Here is a 22,858-nt window from a genome sequence, read left to right as displayed (position 1 = left end):
GATTGGCTAACCATTGCTAGATGAATGACAGCTCTCTTTCCCCAGATCATACCATAACAAAATGGTGCTGAAACAGCAGGAATCTGACCCAGTTATCCAAATATGTCACGATGCTGACCTGTTTACCTAGATTTGTCAAAGCCTTCCTGAAACCCAAAAAACTGACTTGCTATTGATATGTTCCCCCACCCCAACCCCGTTCTCAGACCCAACTTACATTAGTTTCTATGATGCTGACCTAGTTACCCAGATGTATCATTGCTTTCCCCACATCTATCTCTGAAATTCCCATATTCACAAGCCCAACATATTACTAGTTAGAAATCCGATATTGGTGCTGCTATGTATTTTACTTTTTCCCACACTAATAATCCCTTTGGTCACTTGTACTAATAATCCCTTTGGTGATTTGTACTAATAATCCCTTTGGTCATTTGTACTAATAATCCCTTTGGTCATAATCCCTTTGGTCATTTGTACTAATAATCCCTTTGGTCATTTGTACTAATAATCCCTTTGGTCATTTGTACTAATAATCCCTTTGGTCAGTTGTACTAATAATCCCTTGGGTCATACATGTTTGATTTATGACAACGGTCCAGATGCGTGTAAAAAGTAACTGCCTTGCTATAAAAGACAGCCTATGACATTTCGCTGTAGCTGAAACCATCTGTATGGATGTTTCCTTTGACAAAGCTCCATCACTCTTTAAACATTTACACAGAGTCCTGTTTGGAAATGGCTATATTTACATAGAGTCCTGTTTGGAAATGACTATATTACTGCTGTATGTGGTTTTCTCCAGAAAGTCCAGCACAACATATGATGAGTTTTTTGTTTATTGGTGACAAGCAGTTTAGGTATCGACAAAAACATTACTAAAGTCATTGACTTTGCCGACAATGTGCTGAGAACAAAGCAGTATCTGCCATATTGGGAAGATCATGTGGAACACCAGGACTGCTTCTACCATCTAACAAAAGCAGCATGGTGAAAATTTCAGAATCTTTGACTAACCTACTAAACCACTCCAGTGGCCTAAGTTGTTAGAGTATCCACCATCGATGCAGGAAGTTGCAGGTTTAAACCCCAGCCAAGTCATACCAAAGGCTTAAAAAATGGTACGTGAAGCTGCCTTGCTTGGCACTCAGCATTAAGAAGTTAGTGTTAGGACTGGTCAGCCTGGTGTCAGGATAATGTGACTGGATGGGACATGATACTACATTTCTATCGCATGATGCCAAGTTGCAGGTTTAAACCCCAGCCAAGTCATACCAAAGGCTTAAAAAATGGTACTAGCAGCTGCCTTGCTTGGCACTCAGCATTAAGAGGTTAGTGTTAGGACTGGTCAGCCTGGTGTCAGGACAATGTGACTGGATGGGACATGATACTACATTTCTATCGCATGATGCCCCAATGCTAGAAATCACTATAAACTGCCACAGTGCAGACATGATAATAAGGTGACTAAAATAGTTAAAGCTACGTTAAAACTCCAAAAACACACACAGGCTAACAAACCACTACATGAATGATTCCGTGTTCTGCAGCCAGCTGGATGCAGTAGCTTTTTACTAACATCCCAATTCCCTGAGGCTGGTGCTCACATCTATGCATTCATGACCAAAAGTACAACAGTGGACCAAGAATTATCAGATTAAAACTTTTATTAAGCACTTAAATTAAATCACGAACAACTTTTGAATTAATCGTGATCAGTAAAACAATTTCATAAATTTGTTTGTACTAAGTAAACTCTTATTTTTTTCTTGTTGCAAACTGTTATATTGTGAAAATGTTAAAACTCGTATGGCTGACTCTTTATTAGGTCGCTATATTGTGAAAATGTTAAAACTCATATGGCTGACTCTTTATTAGGTCGCTATTTTGTGAAAATGTTAAGAACTTGTATGGCTGACTCTTTATTAGGTCGCTATTTTGTGAAAATGTTAAGAACTTGTATGGCTGGCTCTTTATTAGGTCGCTATTTTGTGAAAATGTTAAAACTCGTATGGCTGACTCTTTATTAGGTCGCTATTTTGTGAAAATGTTAAGAACTTGTATGGCTGCCTCTTTATTAGGTCGTTATTTTGTGAAAATGTTAAGAACTCGTATGGCTGACTCTTTATTTGGTTAATATCGGAAAGAAGTTTGAATTAGTCATTCACAAACCTGCAACATGTCAAAATTCCAAGTATGACTTCATGTCACGTGCCCAGTCTCTCGTGATAGTGAAAATCAGAACAATGCCGTTTTGCCTCGTAACTTGTTTTTACATGCCGCATATAGGCCTATGCTATTTTGTTTTTATAAGCATTGACAGTGGGTGCATTTTAATAGGTGTTATCGATATATGTATAAAAGGTCGATAGCGAAACACGCTGAAAGATCTTGGTTATATTTACACGGGGGGAAAAAGAAAAAAAAAAAAAAAAAAAAGAATCGTGTCCGACTGTATTAGACGGGCTACCCAACCATGCCTATTCACAGGCGCGATCCCACTACTGCTCAACACGGGGACTTTTGCCTGCTGTGTTTCCACCCTGGGCCGATACGTCCCTCCTTAGACAACCTGGACCCTCTAGGCTCCCCCGAAGGGCCCATATTGATGCCAAGCTTAGTGCGGACACCCGATCTACATAGTGCACAGAGGGGCAGGACCCCCGTCCTCAAACCGTCCAACGACCCAGGCCTCCAAGTAGCTGGATTACAGGAGCACGCCACAACTCCCAGCCGGTAATATTAGGAAAGTGTTTGGTAAATAACCATAAACTTTCCTCAAGTCTTCTGTCCATGAAATTGAAATGTTATATAAGCTGAAAAATATAATTATGAAATAAAAATATAACGTACTATTTTTTTAAAAAGAAAATGTACGTATTATATGACAAATTAAAATCACCCCAGGAAATCCGTTCAAAATATTCCAAAGGGAGATTACTGTCTTAACTTAAGTAGGCGTCATAACTCTTGTGAATTCACTGGTATTGTAATAGTTTGAACCTTACAAAAAAACAAAAAAAAAAAAACAAAAAAAAAAACATGTTTTAAAATTTACCCTAATTTTGTTCTTCTTGATCTAAATGAGTTTGATGCTAGATCGTAATGACACTGTACCACCGCACAGCGTCAGCCTTTACAGAAAACTTATCTTTCTTTTAAATGTGTTCGTACAAATTTTGAAACAGTATCTATTAGGTCTTCTGAAGATTCAGCAGTTGTGATGAATATTTGTGGTAAAGATTCTCAATCGTTATTCTTAGAGAGTAAATAAATAAATAAATAAATAAATAAATAAAAAAATGTGTGGCTGTCAGGTCGAACCCAGTGTCATGTGTATATGCTGATTTCTGCTGGTTCTTTTTGGTTTTATAAAATTGTTGCGGCGTTTATTTGTTTTGATGTTATATTTTTAAGTTTGTTATAATAATAATAATAATAATAATAATAATAATCTATTTTCCAGTCTACATTGGTTAAACGGTTTCGAGACAACTTGTATATTATTTAAATCATGTTTCTCGGGGTATAGCCAGAGTTAGATATAATGGGTTTGGTTAATCACTTTTGATCGTTTAAAATATCATGCTTTAAAACCTACAGTGGGAGCCCCAAACCATATCTGCCTATTCTAAAATAGATCTAACTATACCCTTGAAGGCTAATTATTTCTCACTGTGTGGGTCACATTAAAAGTTATCTCTTAGTCGTTGGCAGTAAGCGTAAAATACGATTAGCACTGGTCCATAATTGTTGAATTTAAAGGACCCTTTTCAGATCGCTAGTAATTGTGGCTCCTACGTATTTTATTTGATTGACAGTTTCTATAAATATTTTTAGAACATATTACCTTTAAATGAATATAAAGTATTGACTTTGGATGATTTCTTTATTGCCCTTTGCATAATATTGCATAGGGTCTCGTAGCATTACTTACAATTTTCCTATCAGTCATATGTGTACTATAAAAATAAAAAAAAATGCAAGGGTGGACACTTCTCTCCATTCTCGCGCGACTTATTTAAGAATCAACGCTGATTTTTTAAGTTATGATTCTCTTAGTGTAATAAATTTGGTACAGTTGTTTAGCTCAGGCGTTTGACTTGGTATGCCCACACAAAGTTTGACTAAGTCTTTTAGGAATGCCAGACCATTTTCACGCAATATCGATCGACATGCATAATTAATTGATCAGCTTACTCTGCATCAATTTCTGCTAATTTTATTGTATCAGTCTTAAGTCAGTCAAATCGTTTTCTGTCTGTCTGTGTTTCCGTCCGATGTTAGGTTCCTTAGCATGTTTGTTTTGTTTGCTTTTTTGTTTCTGTTTTGTTGGGGGAGAGGTGTTTGTTTTGTATATCCGGGCCTAGCTGTTTACATCTAGTTCGTAATTTTTCACTGCCAGTACATTTTGCATTTGCGTGAGTTTTGTTTATTCAACGAATCACTTTTCTAATTTTATCTGTAGTTCATGGTATTGGCTTAACTGATCTACTCAGTTTTGAAGGATTTTTTTTTAAAATAGAGAAACAAAACTCTAAAAACAAGAAAACATTTTATAATTTTCCAGTTTTCTTTAATATCCATCAAGTTTTCAAGACAGTTTTAAAATTTGAATTTAGCAAGGTCGTTATCTTCAGATCTCATGTGATCAAACTTTTCTTTACTAAACAAGTATACGTTTTGACGATTTCTTTTCTTTTGGGGCGGTGGGATGGGTTATACTCGTATAGACTAGGTGCGAGCTATACAAGCTATAACAGCAAAGTCACTAAACCGGTCAGATGAATGAATATATGAGATTTGTCCTGGTGTTGAGATCAGGACGAGGTATAGTTTTTCTCGGAGTTGAAACGAATCTGTTGTAAGGCATGGTCACTTTTTCCCCAAGTTTGCGTGTTATATTTGTCTCATCAGCTGTATGATAATTAAAATCCCACATAACGTCTATGTAGAATTTATGTCCGTTTAATCACATTTTATCTTCTTAAGCTGTTCACTCAATAATGAATATCGTCCCAGTAACTGTTACGTTCTCTGTACAAACGGTCTATGCAATGGGATGATCCATTTCCACCGATTTTGGCCCAAATACTCCTCAGTGGTGATGGTCACATTGTCAAATTTTGTTTCTTGGATAGTCACAATATGTTGTTTATTCAACATATATACATATAAATAAGTGGGAAACGTTATGCTATCACTAAGTCACAAGAACGGTACGTGAAAATACAAGATTCGCAAAGAAGTTTACGCTGGAGAAATATTAAGAGAAGACTTCACTGGCAAAAGGTAAGCGTACCGTACCCAAGATAGTGTTCACTATTAAAGCTCCAATTATTGGTAAATAATTAGTAACCATTTTGGAGAACACTTTGCCAAAGTCTGTTTTGAAAGATACAGACGTTAACATTTCAAACCTCGAACGCCGTTTAAAGCATACTGGCTCCATAACCTTGTCATGAAGTTAACGAGTGTTAATTTTCAAATTCACGAAGAGTGTCCTTTCTTACCGTATGAAACAAACGTTATTAGTCTAACGGTAAAAATGACGTCATTAACATTCCAACCCAATAAGATACATGAATGGTCTTTCTCTTAACTATAATAATTTGGTACGTTGTAAATAAAAAGTCTATGGTGGCATTATGAAGTATACGAGGGTGATTCAAACAAATCAAAATGAGGTAAGAATCGCTAGTACATTTGTTGATCGTGATTATTTCAAACTGAAGTTTGTGACCGTATCCATAACGAGGGGGGGGGGTATAGGGTATAGAGCAATAAAGTACGTGGAATTGTATTAATTACCTTCACGCAAATGCGTTTTAACAGGAATATATACGTTGCCATTTCAAGTGACCGTGCTAAAACATAAAGAAATAAAAATCTTTATCTACAGAAAAATAAGGGGGGGGGGGGTAAGACCGTTACTTAGACGGATGCTTGCTCTATTAGTCTTGATTATAATACTAGAGTGATTTATTGCCAGGTGACCATCGTACAGAGGCATAACTCTGTTGCCTAGTGACCATCGTACAGATCCACAACTCTTTTGCCTAGAAACCATCGTACAAAGGCACAACGCTGTTGCCAAGTGACCATCGTAAATATGCATAACGCTGTTAACCTATCAGACGTATTCGCATAAATGGGATCGAGATCGATAACTAAGCGAGCAAATTGTACGATTCTATCTTCATATACCGTAAATAAATTGTTCTTAAATCTGAACGGTATGGTGCACTCGACTGATATGTGCCGTTTCCAGCTTGTACGTGAATCCATGTGATCTTGCAACTCCAATTCTTCTGGCAAAGTTCGCATTGAAACTTCCTGAGGGTTTCCTATTTTTCCCTCGCCGCATCTCATTTATCTGAGGTGAAATATTTTTAACACAATGTCCAAAGATTCAGTTTCTCCTCCCCGTGCAAAAGCCAAATATCGGAGGTCGCTTTAGTTCTCTTGATTTATGCTGAAGATGCGATCTTTGAATGTGGAATAACTTTCCATAAAGTTTGCAGTCTTTTATCCAATACTTGTAAGAAGTGTAAACGATGAAGGGAATGAAATATAAATTTCATGTAGATAAAAAATTTTTTTAGTGTTATGACTGGATGGGACATGATGCTACATGCCTGTGGCATGATGTACCAGTGCTAGACATCACTATAAACTGCCACACTGCCGACATCATAGCGATATGACTGAAATTTATTTAAAGCTATGTTAAAAATCCAAATCACACATACCAGTTGCTGTATCTGTTGATGAGCTGGGCTATGTTTTTTTCTCAATAATTTAATCAGCGTGTTTAAGACTGAGGTAACGTTGTCAGCCAAGGGTGTCAGAAATTATGTATTCGTTACTTATTATGGTTATACACTAGATCCATCCCACCCAGTTTCATCCCGTTAAATCATGAGTCACATTTCACAGACCATTACAAAGGTTTCACTCCGCTGTACAGTTTGGGCAAAACCAATTACTTTCATCGGTAATACATTTGTCGTACTCATTTTTCTCGATACTCAACCACCTGGAACGAATCCATCTTTGAAGTTGTCGGTTTGCCACACTGAATGGTCATGTCCTTTTTGCTAGCCTGTTTTTGAAGACAATGCACTTCAGTCATTACAAGGACCAGGATTGAATTCAATATCGGCTGCCAAAGTCAGGAACGATTCCAGGTTCGTATGGTCTTAAGAATTCTGTTTTATTGTGATTGCGAGGTTTGTTAACATGGGTCGAAAAAAAAGTCCTTCTACAATTTCTCCAATGCCACAAAGGGCTGAAATGATTGCAAACATGCTAAAATATGAAGCTGGCTTGATCATATTGTCTCAGAATGACTGAAGGAATAGGTTTTCACCATAAATGAACTAACACGGCATGTGACAAATTTTACATCCAGTGAAACATTTTGGCGAAAGAAACCCATCAAATTTGATTAAATTAAAATAAAAGATGCTTTTAAAAGTAACCACTATTGAATACACAACTTAAAATCCCTCCAAAAACAAAAGCTGCCAAAACTAAATCTCACCCATAGGACACATGCGCCTCTCTTTATTTTCATTAGCAAGTCACCATCAAGAGGATAAAGGCTGTAATATTTACCAAATTGTCTAAACGTGTACACAGTTTACAATAACCAAACTGTCTGAATGTCAGTGCTGGATTAAACCCTGTGGAGGCCCTTAGGCAGTCGAAATCTTGGGCCTACCCTCGCAAATTATCTCCTAATACGTTTTATCAATATTATTTTGATCCGTTGTTGCGGGGCTCCTAGTCGGGTGCCTACTCTGCCCATTTGGAAATTCGGCACTGCTGAATATGTACAGTTTACAATAACAAAAACTGTTCTAAATGTGTACAGTTTACAATAACAAAAACTGTCTAAATGTGTACAGTTTACAATAACAAAAATTTACAGTTTAAAATAACAATGTTTGAATGAGTAGTTTACAACAACCGAATTCTCCATGTGTACACTGTTTACAATAACAAAACTGTCTGAATGTGTACAGTTTACAATAACGAATTTGTCTAAACGTGTGCAGTTTGTAATAACCAGCATAAACGTGTAGTTACAATAACTACACTGTCTAAACGTGTACAATTTACAATAACTGAAAGGATGCTGTTCCATCAAAAGAAGGTGAAACAAAGACTTTCCCTTGTTCTTCTCGTTAGGATTCCTGAATAGCTGACCATCATTATTATGCTTCATTTGCTGTATATCCTTTTCCACTTGATACGACAAGATTTAGTTTGAAAGACATTGCGACAAGATTTAGTTGGTAAGACATTACAGCAAGATTTCGTTTTGTAAGACACTACGTCAGGATTAAGTCTGAAAGACCTTATAACATAATTCAATTCTAAGACATTATTACAGGATTCAGTATGTAAGACAAGACAGGATTCAGTTTTAAGACAGTAAGACAGGATTCAGTTAGTAAGACAAGACAGGATTCAGTTTTAAGACAATAAGACAGGATTCAGTTTGTAAGACAAGACAGGATTCAGTTTTAAGACAATAAGACAGGATTCAGTTTGTAAGTCTGGAAGGATTCAGCTTGTAAAACAGGATTAAATTTGAAAGAGTATGACAGGATCCAATTTTGTAACAGGATTCAATTTGTAAGAGTATGACAGGATTCAATTTGTAAAACAGGATTCAATTTATAATGCGCTATGACAAGATACAAATTCTAAGATAAATTTTTGTCGAATGTATCAGACAATTTAGTGAAATATTCCTAGGACTGTAGTGATACCGTGTTTGTCCTTTTACATTAGTAGATGATAAAACGACTGGTAACTGAACCAAACAATATGCACTGGATCAACGTACACAATCTATAATGACCAAAAAACTATGCAGTGGCTTACAAACTTGGATAAGTCTTCATTTAAACTAGAGTCCCTTGAACGGAATGACACTACTAGTTGAAAAGAATTTCAAGCAATTCAAGAAAAGAATATTTCGTTTGTTACCTTTGGAACGTAAAAACCATCTGTGACATTCTTCATCAATAACAAGATTTCCAAATTAGCTGCTGTTATGGACATATTGGATGTCAACTTGCCAGCAATTTCATTTAGGTTTGTTTTAGTTTTCTGGGATTTAACGCCTTTTTTCAGCTCACGACAGGCTATACATGGCAGCCAGTACGTGCAGTGGAGAAAGAACATAGAAAGAACTCAGGGAGAAGCACTGGCCCATAGGAAGCTACTAATAAGCTTTCTCACATACCCCCATGATGGTCGAGCCGAGTCTTGAACTTACGTGGACAGAGGTGAGATATGTGAGTAATCTGTAAATGTCAGCCCCTTAGACACTTGGGGGACCAATTTTTGGAACCCATGTTGATATGAGTATTAGTCATAATAAGAGTTTCAAGATGGCTGCTCTGGGTCCATATTGACTATCAGGCACACCCTTTTCATTTAGGACCAACAAGACATCATCTGGGTCCATATTGGCTATCAGGCACACCCTTTTCATTTAGGACCAACAAGATATCATCTGGTTTTCCATTGTTAATCCGATGTCAACATAACTTTCTGTTCTTCATGAGTGGCAATAAAACGATGTTCAGGATGGCCACCATTGCAGACATATTGGATATCAGACTGTCACCATTTTCACTTAGGACCAAGCAGATATGATAACAAGTCTTTTGGTGAAAAACCCATGTTGTTTTGACCATTCAGTTCAGGAGTAGTGGTGGTAATACAATTTTCAAAGAGGGTCACTAGTGGTCATATTTGATGCTTGAGAGGCACAATTTAAATTTAAAACCTACCGGACCATAGCAAGCATCCAAGTAATTTAGGAGAAGTGACAACAAACATGTTAAGGGATGAAATGGATGACATACAAGAGACCTTCCCATACGCTCTTCTGCTCGATGCCAAATAGAACAAAAAGAAACCCAAAGGTTGTTCAAAAGGAAATAATGTAGTTTAACGAAATTGTTGTGAGCATTATCAGAAAATCAAACGTGAAATGTGTTATGTGCACTACAACAATTTTTGTCAGCTTCTGCTTCGTCCAATGGATGGCACATTTTATTTGAAAAATCTTACATACTTATGTCAAGAAACAATTAAGATACAAATCCAAGTAGAGGAACAGGTAGGTTTTGCTTAAATGACAGCCACATGTGTGTTTATTTACGTGTTTACTGATTTGACTAATCTTTGCAGGCAGTAAACTAAACTAAACATGTAAACATTGCAGACTTAAAGGGATAAACACGTGTAAAGTGATATACAAGGTCATACAAGCAGAGCTTAGACCATCATAGTACTATTAATTTATCCAAAAGAGGCAACAACTTGAAAAAAATGGACTCAAGAACACATAAAACTATTAATCAGTTCATATCACTTGGATTTCAATGTGCAATACCAAGAAAAGTGCAAGTCTTTCATTTTGATCACCTTTTGAACTTATTTCTTGTCAATGATTCATTTTCAAATTATCTCAAATGCATGAAATGCTACAAATAAAAAGCTAGCCTGTGTTATGAAATCTCTCACCTTCCATGTGCTAAGCTGTCAAAGTGAATATGCATGCAAAGTATGTATGTACACACATGTATGTGATATTGTACCAGACTATTAAGTTATCTAGGCTTAATTAACAGTTTTTATCACAGCTGGTATGTTATGATAACGGAAGTAACCAGTCGATTCTAAATAAATGGTGTATTTGCATATTATGGTTGATAATTCAAAAAAAAAATGCATAAATATATCTTTTAATACACTGAAATTATGCAAAGCATTTTGCTTTTAATCACTCAGTCCAAAATGGACGTAGTATTGCTCTTGCTGTAAGCACAGTCCATATCATAGTGCATTTGATCCTTATAAACTATGCGAAGGGTGCAAATTCCAAGTGTGTCTATACTGGATATGATAGTACTTTATCAAATGAAATACTAAGCTGCTTGACAATAAAATTACAATGAACACTCAGTCTTGTTGAGCAAGTTTTGCATTTTATGGTGTTCAAAAAACACTCCATCCAATTTGTAAAAAATAAATTCCAAATGAGAACGAAAAATTTACAATTTGTTAGCGTCATATTTACTGCTCAAAACCTTGTGAGATATATTATTACACAATATGACACCAAGCTGGAATAAATTACTTGTCTTGATAAACTCCCTAAATTTTCCCTCTGACTGAGAAGGTACTGTAATATGCTGAAAATATACTGGCCATTAGAAACCTACACAGATCAGATGGCACACTGATTAAACAACGGTGGAGTCTAAGAAATAATTAACTGGGGATCTAGTTGTAGGGAGAATGCAAGCAGAAAAAAAACCCCGCAGGAACTGGTATATGCATGTACAAGTCACTGGTCTCAGTCAAGAACAGACAGCTGGAAACAGTATTCACATGGTGCGAGTCAAGAACACAGCTGGAACCAGTATTTACATGGTGTTAGTCGGGAACACAGTTGAAACTGGTACATGCATGTACAAGTCAATGGTCTCAATCAAGAATAGACAGCTGGAAACAGTTTTCACATATAGTGCGAGTCAAGAACAAACAGCTGGAACCAGTATTTACATGGTGTGAGTCAGGAACACAGCTGAAACCAGTATATGCATGTACAAGTCAATGGTTTCAATCAAGAACAGACAACTGGAAACAGTATTCACATGGTGCGAGTCAAGAACAGATAGCTGGAACCAGTATTTACATGGTGCGAGTCAGGAACACAGCTGAAACCGGTATATGCATGTACAAGTCAATGGTCTCAATCAAGAACACACAGATGAATGACAAGCTATTGGTGCAATCTGTAGGTCTTCTCTAAAGGAATATTCCAATTAAAACAGGTAAATGAGTTAAGACTGTTATGACATAAAATTTGGTGCACAAATCTCGTACAACAAATGCCTGTGTATATTAACCTTTGTGTAGCTAATGTTGTGTAGTGCTGGCTGTACACCATATTTCAAGGGCTGTCCATTTCTAACTGATGTGAAAATTTACATGTGTAGCTGTATATGTCAGATCTGTGTATTCTTGTAGCCTTTGGATGAATGCAAAATTAAAGATGTAATTCCATTCCAAAAACAAATTCCATATGATAAGAAAAGAAAAGATATCCAGATGGTACCCTGTTGTCTTCTAATACATACCAATACAAAACCAACCCTACTCTTGCAATTTCAGCTTCATCCAACACTTAATATTGTGTGACAATCCAATGATCATTACACATGTTCATAAAGATTAAAGGAATGTCTTCACTAAAAAGGTAAAATTGGTGATGGCATATTTTTAATATAAAAATGGAGGCTTAACAGAAATGATAAACTTGTAAATGGTGTCATGTAATGTTGGAAATTAGTGGCATTCATGGTCTTGTCAACATAAAGCCAAATTCGGTTTAAATCCAAGAAACCTTGGTCAAGTTAGGCTGTAGAAATTAAAATGGGGGGGGGGATATGAAATTAAGGACCACAACTATTTCAAATGATGACAAAGACTGGAAATTGGTCATTTTCATGGTCTCATCAATATAAAGCCAGACCAATTTTGGTTACAATCCAAGAACTGCCAGTCAAATTACCTTGCCGAAACCATATTGCTGACAAACGGATGTAATTACTATACAGCTCTTCAAAGTTTGTCAAGCACATCCCAAATAATATCAAATCATTCAATCCCTGGCCATTAACATTGCCCTGGGGTCATCAACAGTAGATCAATTTTTGAGTTTAATCAAAACCCATAAATATTCTTCTTGTGAATTGTCATGTTCACAATCTGTCAGAGTTTAGAACTCCAAGTTAAGACATTTTAAGGACACATTACACTTTAATACACTAATGCCGTTGTAGCCAAGATTATTTTATTTTTAATCCTGTTTCTGTGCCGAGTATCAAAATCATTTGATAACCCAAGAACAAGTCCACAGGACCAACCTATTTGGCGGGGTTAGTCTTGGTCATGGAGGTAAACATTTTTCAAGTTCTAAGATAATTTGAAGAGACAAGAATAAACAAATATAGATAACGTACATCATTAGATATAGGTCTATGCCACAAGTTGGTATCACTTCAGATGCAGAATCAAATTAAAAAATGAACAACAAAATTTAAAGATGGTCATCTTAGTGGTCATACTGAATTTAGTACTGGGACAACTTGTATTCAGCGTAACAGGACTTTGATATGGCAGTGCAAGTCAAAGAACATCCCCCCAAATGTTAAGTGGTTACAAGATATTTTTCAAATGGTTGCCATATCACATCAGTAAGGTACAATGTTGTGCTAGGCACAGCTAGATCCCAGGAAAAGTGCTGAAATAAAATTTTACAACTGTCTTTCAAGCCAGTTAACAGAAGTAATGTTAAACTGTTTAAAACCCCACCATGGCAGCTGTATTTGTTTAACATTTTCATTAGGAAAAAAACTCCCTTTTATGCCAAAATGTGTACAACAATTTTGATTACCATCTTATCTAGTAGTAGTATCAGTGATCAAGATTTTCAAAATATTTATCATGTCAGCATTATTGGAAGTCAGACCATTTTCATTTCAGCAAGACTAGCACTCAAGATAAATGCAGGTTTCAAGAGTTTATGAGAACATGTAATTAGCTGATGAAATACAGCTAATGAAAATATTTTCCAACTACCTTTCAAGGACTTCCGAAAGGATTCAAAGAGTATTTGCGATATGAGAATTTAATCTTTTAAGGACTTCCAAACGTTTTCAGGGAGTATTTGAAACAGTGCACATTCAACCTTTTCTATAATTTTAATATTGCTGTTGTACCATTTCATATTTTAGCAGAAAAAGTTTTTTCTTCATAAATTCAAAACGTTTAATAAAAAAAAAAAGAAATGCATGGAGTTTTTTAACAGAAGCAAGGACTTTTCAAGGGCAAAACTTTTTAAACTTAGAGGTTTCTAGGCAAACCATCAAATTCAATGACATTTTAAGGTTGTACGAACCATATGAAGGAACCAATGCAGCAAAATGCACCTTTACAGAAACACAACTAGACTTTAGATCTAACATTGTGAGGATTATAAAAATTCAGATTGTACCATTATGCAAACACACCATAGCTTTAGATTTAACACTGTGAGGATTATAAAAATTCAGATTGTACCATTATATAAACACACCATATCTTTTGAGCTAATGTCACAGAACAATACTGAACACACCACTACATGTACAAAACTCGACTTGAGAGCCAACATTGTGAACAGACCATCACTTCACAATGTATGATTACATATTTAAAAAAAAAACAACAGACTTTAGACTGTAACCCTTTATTTTATGCAAATGCCTTTGGGCACCTCTACTCCATTCTCATGGAAGCGCCTTTGGACGCCTCTACATCATTCTCATGAAAGCACCCTTCTACGCCTGCTATAAATATCAGCCATTTTGAGTGGGTTTTCGTAGGCCACCTTCAGGGAAACCCCCCATTAGATACTGCATTCATTGGTGTGAATGACCATTACGTCAAATCACAGGGTCACTGTTTAAGAGCTGGTCGAAATCTGCTATTTATAGTAACTGGGTTGTATTCTCCACTCTCCGCGGATTTCGTTCAGTACTTGAGTTTTCAGGATTAGAATCACAACTATGAAAGCTTCAATAACTTAAGTAAAGGCTCTGATATTGATGTAGGCTGCAATTAGTTTTTTTTATTTATAAATTTTTATTTATAAATTATCAAATTCAGCTGATCTAGTGATTTTGATGCAAAGAACTTGTACATTTCGAATATGAGAAATGGCAGAAATTCTTCTGTGAAATATAATTATACAGCTATAACAATCAGATTTTACTCTTGAATGTTTCCATACATGTGTACCAAAAATGTAAAATGGTCAAAATTGATGTTAAATACGCTGCTTAACAGTCAACAGGCAGGCCTATGTGTATGAAGTCAAATAGGTAACGGGTGTTCTATTTATAGCACACTGTACTGGGTAACTTTGCTACATGTATATCAAAGGGCTAAAAAGCCATACATTCTATGAGGTAAAGGGTTAAAGCAAACAATGTGAAAGGACCAACACAGGATAACATATACACAACTTGACGAGAGAACTAACAATTTCCAGCTACAATCTAGGGTACTAAACTTCCTGCATATTTACTCACTACAAATAACCATCTTCATCAAATTAGGAAGTTGAAACAAATGTAACAATTTCACTTTTCAATTTAATTATTTCAAGTTCTATCTTGTCAAGATGGTATTTATTGTGAACCTCTCATAATATTCACATATTTAACCTAGAAAGAGGAAAATATGACATAAACGCAGTTGTGATCATTTGATTTAATGTCCTCAGTGTGTATATATATATATATATATCAGAAACCTATCATGAAGTACAGCTGTAGAACAAATTCTTCAATGTTACAATATAGGATTCATGTGTACATTCTTATTATGACTAGCAAACTTCAATAAAGGCAAACTCTAGTCAGTTTATTTTGTATGGAGTTATGAAAAATAATGGTAAGGTCATCAGACTGTTGCTGACTCAGCAACTGCATTATTACTAAACAGAATAATAAAAAAAAAACAGACTACCATATATACTTGCAAGTAAGTCGCACCCAAATGCAAACAGCAAAGATACTGATCTGCCATCACAATCTTTAAGCAGGTTTGGGTCTATGTTGTTTGTTCTACCAATTAATTCTAACAATCTTCATACACTCTGATCTTACAGCATATAATTCAATGGCAAATCTGGGTCTACGCTGTTTGCAGTCATTTCTTTTATTATATATGGTAAATGAAATTGCATCGTAGTGTACCTTGTGACTTTTAATCCTGCAATCATCTGAAACCCATTATAAATTAACAACATTAAAATGTGAAACTTATTAGCATACCGAGGTCAGATCCAACACATTAAACATCAAAAATTACCTATTCAACTGAATGAGGTCTTCTTTGGCTTTAACGGGGAACGTTATGTTTACAACATTTCACCTATACCTTACAAGTCTATAGAACTAGTATTACATTACAGATTCTCCTCCAAGTATACTATTAGACACAAATAGTTTAGTTCCTTCCAACAAACCATAAAAATGACCTCCCCGTATAATCTAAGGAAGCTATCAGCAAGAAAAGCAACTACATATTGTGCCAATTCCAACCCTGTCATGACAAAGAATACTACATGTTTTCAACATCAGCCTCGACTATTTACAGATCTGTGACTAAGCAATTTATCAAACAAGTTTTCAAAGAATTTACAGTTGTGCAAAATTTGTCACTAGGATTACAAAACATTCACATACCAGCTCAGACTAAAAAAGTATGTCTGATACGCTATGGATTCGATGGTTTCCTATATGAATGAAAATCCCAGTGCCTAATTGGTTAGTAATCAGATGGTAACCATATAACTCAAAATCCTGGTGTGTGGTTACTTATTTGATGGTTGCCAATATGACTCAAAATCCAAGTGTCAAATTAGTAATTAGATGGTAACCAATATGATGCAACAATTTTCAGATCAATCCTAGCTTCAGAATATTTTTTTGTTTAAATCTGTGTACCAGGTGGAAATGTTTATTTTTCTGAATTTGCCATTTCTAATAGGGTTCCTATTTTTGGTAGACTTTGCAGTTGTAACAAATCATAATTTAAAACCCTATAAACAACAGGACCCTTGCAAACATCGATGTACCACAGAAAACAAAAGCACAAAAATGGATGCTGATCAAAATAAATTCAGTTTTATAACAAGGGTCATACAATTTTATATCTAGGGTAACACACATAAGGACAAGGATAATTTGTACAATAAGCATGGTGACTATCATTATGAGTATATATTCATAATTTCTCTAAAGTACGGGGCATCCTTGGTTGTCCCAGTTCTGATGACCTTGTACAATATGTAAATAATGACATCATAGCCGAATGTAGATCCTATGTAAAAATGTAAAAAATCAGTATTGTTATCTTGTCACCAAAAACATTCGATAATTATTCACAGACCTTGCACAGAAATAAATATAACAATGACAATGATGCAAGCATTCCAACTGACCTCTGACACAGGTCAAACATCTATGACATAGGATTTATGGAGACAGATTGCTAACCAATCAGACTACAGACACTGGTGTCAATCACATATGGGATAAGATTTATGTATGCAGATTGCTAACAAATCAGACTGCAGACACTGGTGTCAGTCACATATGGGATAAGATTTATGTATGCAGATTGCTAACCAATCAGACTGCAGAAACTGGTGTCAATCACATATGGGATAAGATTTATGCACGCAGATTGCTAAACAATCAGACTGCAGACACTGGTGTCAATCACATATGGGATAAGATTCATGTACGCAGATTGCTAAACAATCAGAATGCAGACACTGGTGTCAATCACATATGGGATAAGATTTATGTAGGCAGATTGCTAAACAATCAGACTGCAGACACTGGTGATGCACTGCATAATTGCCTTTTATTATGTCAATGTAAAGACACTTCTTAAGATTTTGTCATATAATTTTCACTATATTGTAACTCTATTTTCTGTGCAACATCATATTGTAGTGATAACAGTTTAATCAAGTGGAGTTAATATAAGTATTTTTCTGCATCACTGCCAATATAAAGACCGACTTGAGAGCATCACCTTTCTTCTACAGGCTGCATGAACATCATTTCTTTTAAAAATTTTGTAATTACATCATCAATACATGATTCCAGTCCCATGAATGAAAAGAGTTTGACATTTCAATGAATATTTGTCCAACATTTTCATACTATCTCATATTTATCCACATAGAATACAACTTCTGAGGAATATTTTACAGCCTGGTCGTCATCAAGAAGCTTGACTTCTGTAACCTGAAAATAAATAATGGCTTTATTAGAGTACTGATTTATATGCCATCAATTCTATTACAGCATCATGAAAATTTTGTAATTGTTGTTCTCACTTCTTGACCCCAAATTTTGTTTTGCAAATTAATAATGTACAGTGACACTTCTTTAAATGAAACCCACTGTAACCAGGCCACAGTGGTCTCAGTGCTTATCAAGCCAGATTTTAACCCAGATATGATTTTGGTATTCCACAAAAAAAGCTGAAAATTTGAAAGAGGGGTTTGGGGGTCCTCCTCCTACAGGGTCTCGAGGGGCAGTGCCAAAAAATGCATTTTACAATCATAAAAAACTGCTTCTGGTGCAACTTATGATCATAATATATAACAAAATAATCATTTGAAAAACTAACAAACTTAACAAAAAGTTTCAACTTGACTTTAATAATTTCACAATATTTATTGTCACATGAATTTGTTCTCCAATAATATTGGTGCTTGAGTTATTTCATGTGCATGTCAGTGTTCACATCGAAATTAAGTCACAAAAATTTCTCAATTTTTGCATTAACTAGATTATACTTCTCTCTTTTCATAACAAATCGGTAAAATAAACACCCAAGTACATCAACTATAAACAAATAATCCCATACATCCACTGGTCTTTTTCTCCAATGGACACAGCCTGTTGTTATTCCAGTTGAGCTCTTTGTGCGGCTTTGGCAAAGATTTGTTTAGCCTTCCTTTTTGGGCTCAATGTGCAATTGTTTCTTTTCCTTCTTAATGAGAGCCTTTTTCCTTTCAAGCTGGTGCTTGTATTGGTAACATGAAGTGCGCATATTCTGACAAAGAGCTACATCTGTTCTCTCATGCAAGAAATCTTTCTTCTCATAGTAATTAATTGCACTTTTTATAGATGCCTTATGAACTTCAATTTTTCTGCATGCAGCTTCTGTTGTAATTGCCGTTCCTAACTCTTCCAACTGCAATTAACGTAGAGCAGAGGTCACAAAATGCCAGTCCTCTAATGTTTCCTTATAAACTGACCAGCTAAATTTCTGTAGACTTTTCACTTCAGCCATTCCCATTTCCATGTTTTTTAAAAAATTTATCTAACATTTTTAAAAAACCTGGATCAGAGATGATTAAAAAACAAAAAAGGACTATATCAAGAAAAATCAGATTCGAGTCAGGAGAAAAGCGGAATTCCGCTTTAAAACAGAGAAAAATCGTGTCTGTTAACCAAACGAACACCAGTTCGAATCCAACCACTGGAACAGCCCAGACTGGCCTGTGTTGGACAAGGCACTTTATTCCACTTGCCTTGCAAGCTGAGTAACCTAAGTTACTGTTCTGTAATGCACCAAACAAAATTTAAACATCTTGCCCTCCTTCCGTGCCACATGTTTTGCTCCCAATAAAGCAGTTTTAATCAAACCTCTGTATACTGATCATTATGAAATGACTTTATATATTTGTCCCAAAAGTGTCTGGTTTAAATGTACTGTCTATAATCTGAAGTTCAGTCCAACTGCAAATACCCCGATGTGTCAGTACATAATGTGATAGCAGATCAGAATATTTGTTCTTTGTTCTACTGATTACTCCTAATAAACTGTATAGACCCAGTTCTTCCAGTACATTATGTGAAGGCAGATGTGTCTTCACAGTCGGCAGACTGACTAGACTTAAAAGCCAGTATATATGACACTACATGAATTTCACACAAGTCTATCCCCATGAAAAATATTTACTTGGCATATTCCAGGGTCTCACTAAATTTACTCAAGTTTCACGTTCATGAAAATGGTATTATTTACTGAATGTTATTTTTTGGGGCTCAGAACATAAACATTCATGTAATAAATTCCCAATCAAAACATTTCCAGGATTTTATATTCTTCTTCTTGACGTTCAAATTTCAGAACAAAAAAAAAAAAGATAACTAAGCTAATCTAAGACTCTAACATTTTGTTATTTCCATTTTCCTTTTTTCATTTCAAAATTACAAAGAAACCAAGTGAAACAATAAAGAGTTAAAGTTTCTACATCTAAATTATTTTTCAAGCTGATCTTTTGATTGAGTCATGATAATATAAACAACTAAGTCACACACAAAAATATCTTTACCCACAATTTAATGGCTGGTGTAGAATGCTGAAGGTTTTACTTCAACACAAACACACATGCTATGCAGGTTATATGAAGATCATCACATGCTTGTGAAATTTTATCAACAACATTTTTTTCCACCTGTGGCTGCATGATTTCCTCTTTTTGAATGAGTATGCATCAATCTGCTTAAACAAAAGCTGCAAGCAATTTTCTCAGAAAGCTGACCCATCATGACCTGTCCTGCTGACTAGAATTAATTAGCCAGTCCGTTTCTTTTCCAAATACAGTCACTTATAAGTTAATAAATGGGGCACTTTCATTTATCTGTACAAACTTGTTTCACTGTGTTGTTCATGGTATATTTCTGTTTATGCATAAAGTGAAATGGAATATCTTGTTTCAAGTGCTTAATACCATTCTGCCAACCTGGGCCCCTTTATTTATTGCAACAATTGCTATATTTGATTGCAGCTCGACAACATTTGTATAAACTTGAAAGGTCTTCCAGCCATGATCTCAAAATTAATCAAATTCTATTAAGCAGTTTTTTAGACGTTGGACTTGTAATATTTTGTTGCCATATTTGATGGTGAATCAGCATCATCTGTAAAAAATATGAAAGCCCTTTGTGTCATGATACTCTGCACAAAATTTATTCAAACTTGGTCCAGTGGTTTTTGAGAAGAAATTTCAAACAGCAATTGTTGACAGACACACCATGTTCATGAGTCACACTGTAAGCTTCCTTGGCCTTCATATACTTTGACAGAAAGACCATCTTCAAGAGTCATACTGTAATCTTCCTTGGCCTTCATTTACTTTGACAGACACAGCATCTTCAGGAGTCATACTGTAAGCTTCCTTGGCCTTCATGTACTTTGACAGACACAGCATCTTCAAGAGTCATACTGTAAGCTTCCTTGACCTTCATGTACTTTGACAGACACAGCATCTTCAAGAGTCATACTGTAAGCTTCCTTGGCCTTCATGTACTTTGACAGACACACCATCTTCAAGAGTCATACTGTAAGCTTCCTTGGCCTTCATTTACTTGGACAGACACACCATCTTCAAGAGTCATACTGTAATCTTCATTGGCCTTCACCAACATTGACAGACACACCATGCTCAAAAGTCTTACTGAAAGCTTCCTTGGCCTTTATAAACTTTTATGTGCAACGATTTATGAGAATAGTTCTATTCAACTTTATCTTTATCAGATTCATAATATTTCTGGCCACTTGTAGTAAGTAATCTTGACATCATCATTGATCTAATCCATATAATTTTGACATCCATTTAATGCTGCCAACACCATGGCCAGAGAAGTGATTCCTTTGTCTCAATATCTGTCAATGCCATCAATTTAACATGTTGCTACAATCTTACCTGAATATCACAATAGGACTTCTTTGACACAAAAGATACATTGATAGGGAAAAAGTCATTAGCATGCCCACTAATAGTAAATTCCATGCTTCCTGTTTTGTTGCTGTCGTCAATTACAGGTAAACTCCATTGCAAGATATTTTTACGATTATCATAACTGTACTCCCCATCACAATCACCAACAACTGGGGCTCCAACACCAGACCTGAAAGGAAATATTCAAAGATTCTGATACAAAAGAAATGGGTTGATTGTTAATTCTTATACAATGCACAATTATGGGTCAAATTAATTTCTACACCCCCCAACAAAAAAAAAATCACACAGAAAAATCAATTAAATATGTAAATAGGGTGGATCACATTTTTAAGCCTTACACTGCCTTCTTAAATACAAAATATATTTTTTTAAAGCTCACCTTTCTTTCAGATAGAGGTGGAAATTTGCCCCTAAATTTTCAGTTCTAGAATTGACACTGGATTTACTGATATCAGTGATATTGATGGCAAACAAAGTGAATTGCATTTACCAAGAATGTGAAGTAAGACCACGAATATTTTGTTTTTTTGATAAGGATATTACGTTCTGGTGAACCAATACAAGAGTAGAGGAATTGCACGTGTTAACCTAAAATGAAATTTTTTTTATGCTTTTAACCCCACAAGCAATACCACTACCTGACATAAAAACTGTTAGCATACATACATTTATTTGTTTTCATGGATATTAATTCTTATGGTTTTGTGAAAAGTTATATTTGAACTTCTTGATTGTGGAATGGTTCCTGTTGTTTTCAAAGAAAAATCATTGTTCATCTGGTATATTTTAATTTGTGGATTGCTGCAACTACAGAGACCATACAAATTGTTACTCCATAGGCATGTTTACTAATAATGTGTGTAATAACAATGAGCATTATAATGAGGTTTCTGTTGTTCTATAAAATGTGTGACCCATTTAGTTTGATGAAAAAGTGCCAGTTTCCCTTTTCTGGGTTTATGTTCTGCATTTTCATAGTGACAAAATTATTATAAATACAGCTGTGAATATTTATGGAATAGGTATAAATGTAAGAGATCATTCAGTTCCATGCCTGCCTGGGAATACTTACAGTACAGGTATGAATGTAAGAACATCACACATTTCCATGCCTGCCTGGGAATACTTACAGTACAGGTATGAATGTAAGAACATCACACATTTCCATGCCTGCCTGGGAATACTTACAGTACAGGTATGAATGTAAGAACATCACACATTTCCATGCCTGCCTGGGAATACTTACAGTACAGGTATGAATGTAAGAACATCACACATTTCCATGCATGCCTGGGAATACTTACAGTAAAGGTATGGATATAAGAAGACCATTTAGCCCCACAGATATGATTACATATGGTACAGGTATTGATATAAGGTCATTTGTTCCACACCTGGAACTACTTGCAGTATAGATACGGATATAAGAAC

At 35.4% G+C, this 22,858-nt stretch overlaps 1 protein-coding gene and 1 non-coding gene across 2 annotated transcripts in view; both read right to left on the bottom strand.

The window, feature by feature from the left end:
- Positions 1-2,436: 2,436 nt before the first annotated feature.
- LOC149793021 (signal recognition particle RNA) lies at positions 2,437-2,734 on the bottom strand. The gene has a single exon (XR_016423084.1).
- Positions 2,735-15,339: 12,605 nt separating this feature from the next.
- Positions 15,340-22,858, bottom strand: part of LOC149793020 (coatomer subunit delta-like) — a 35,595-nt gene continuing 28,076 nt past the window's right edge. The window contains exons 11-12 of the mRNA XM_089966895.1: positions 21,389-21,593; positions 15,340-17,909 (exon numbers count right to left, since the gene is read on the bottom strand). Of these exons, the coding sequence (XP_089823021.1) occupies positions 17,820-17,909; positions 21,389-21,593 (295 nt within the window). The 3' untranslated portion in view covers positions 15,340-17,819. The remainder of the gene's footprint in view (positions 17,910-21,388; positions 21,594-22,858) is intronic.

The sequence above is a fragment of the Sinohyriopsis cumingii genome, chromosome 8, assembly GCF_028554795.1.
Source record: "Sinohyriopsis cumingii isolate HCF-2022 chromosome 8, ASM2855479v2, whole genome shotgun sequence".
Classification (NCBI taxonomy): Eukaryota; Metazoa; Mollusca; class Bivalvia; order Unionida; family Unionidae; genus Sinohyriopsis; species Sinohyriopsis cumingii.
This window is presented reverse-complemented; position numbering and strand designations above follow the sequence as displayed.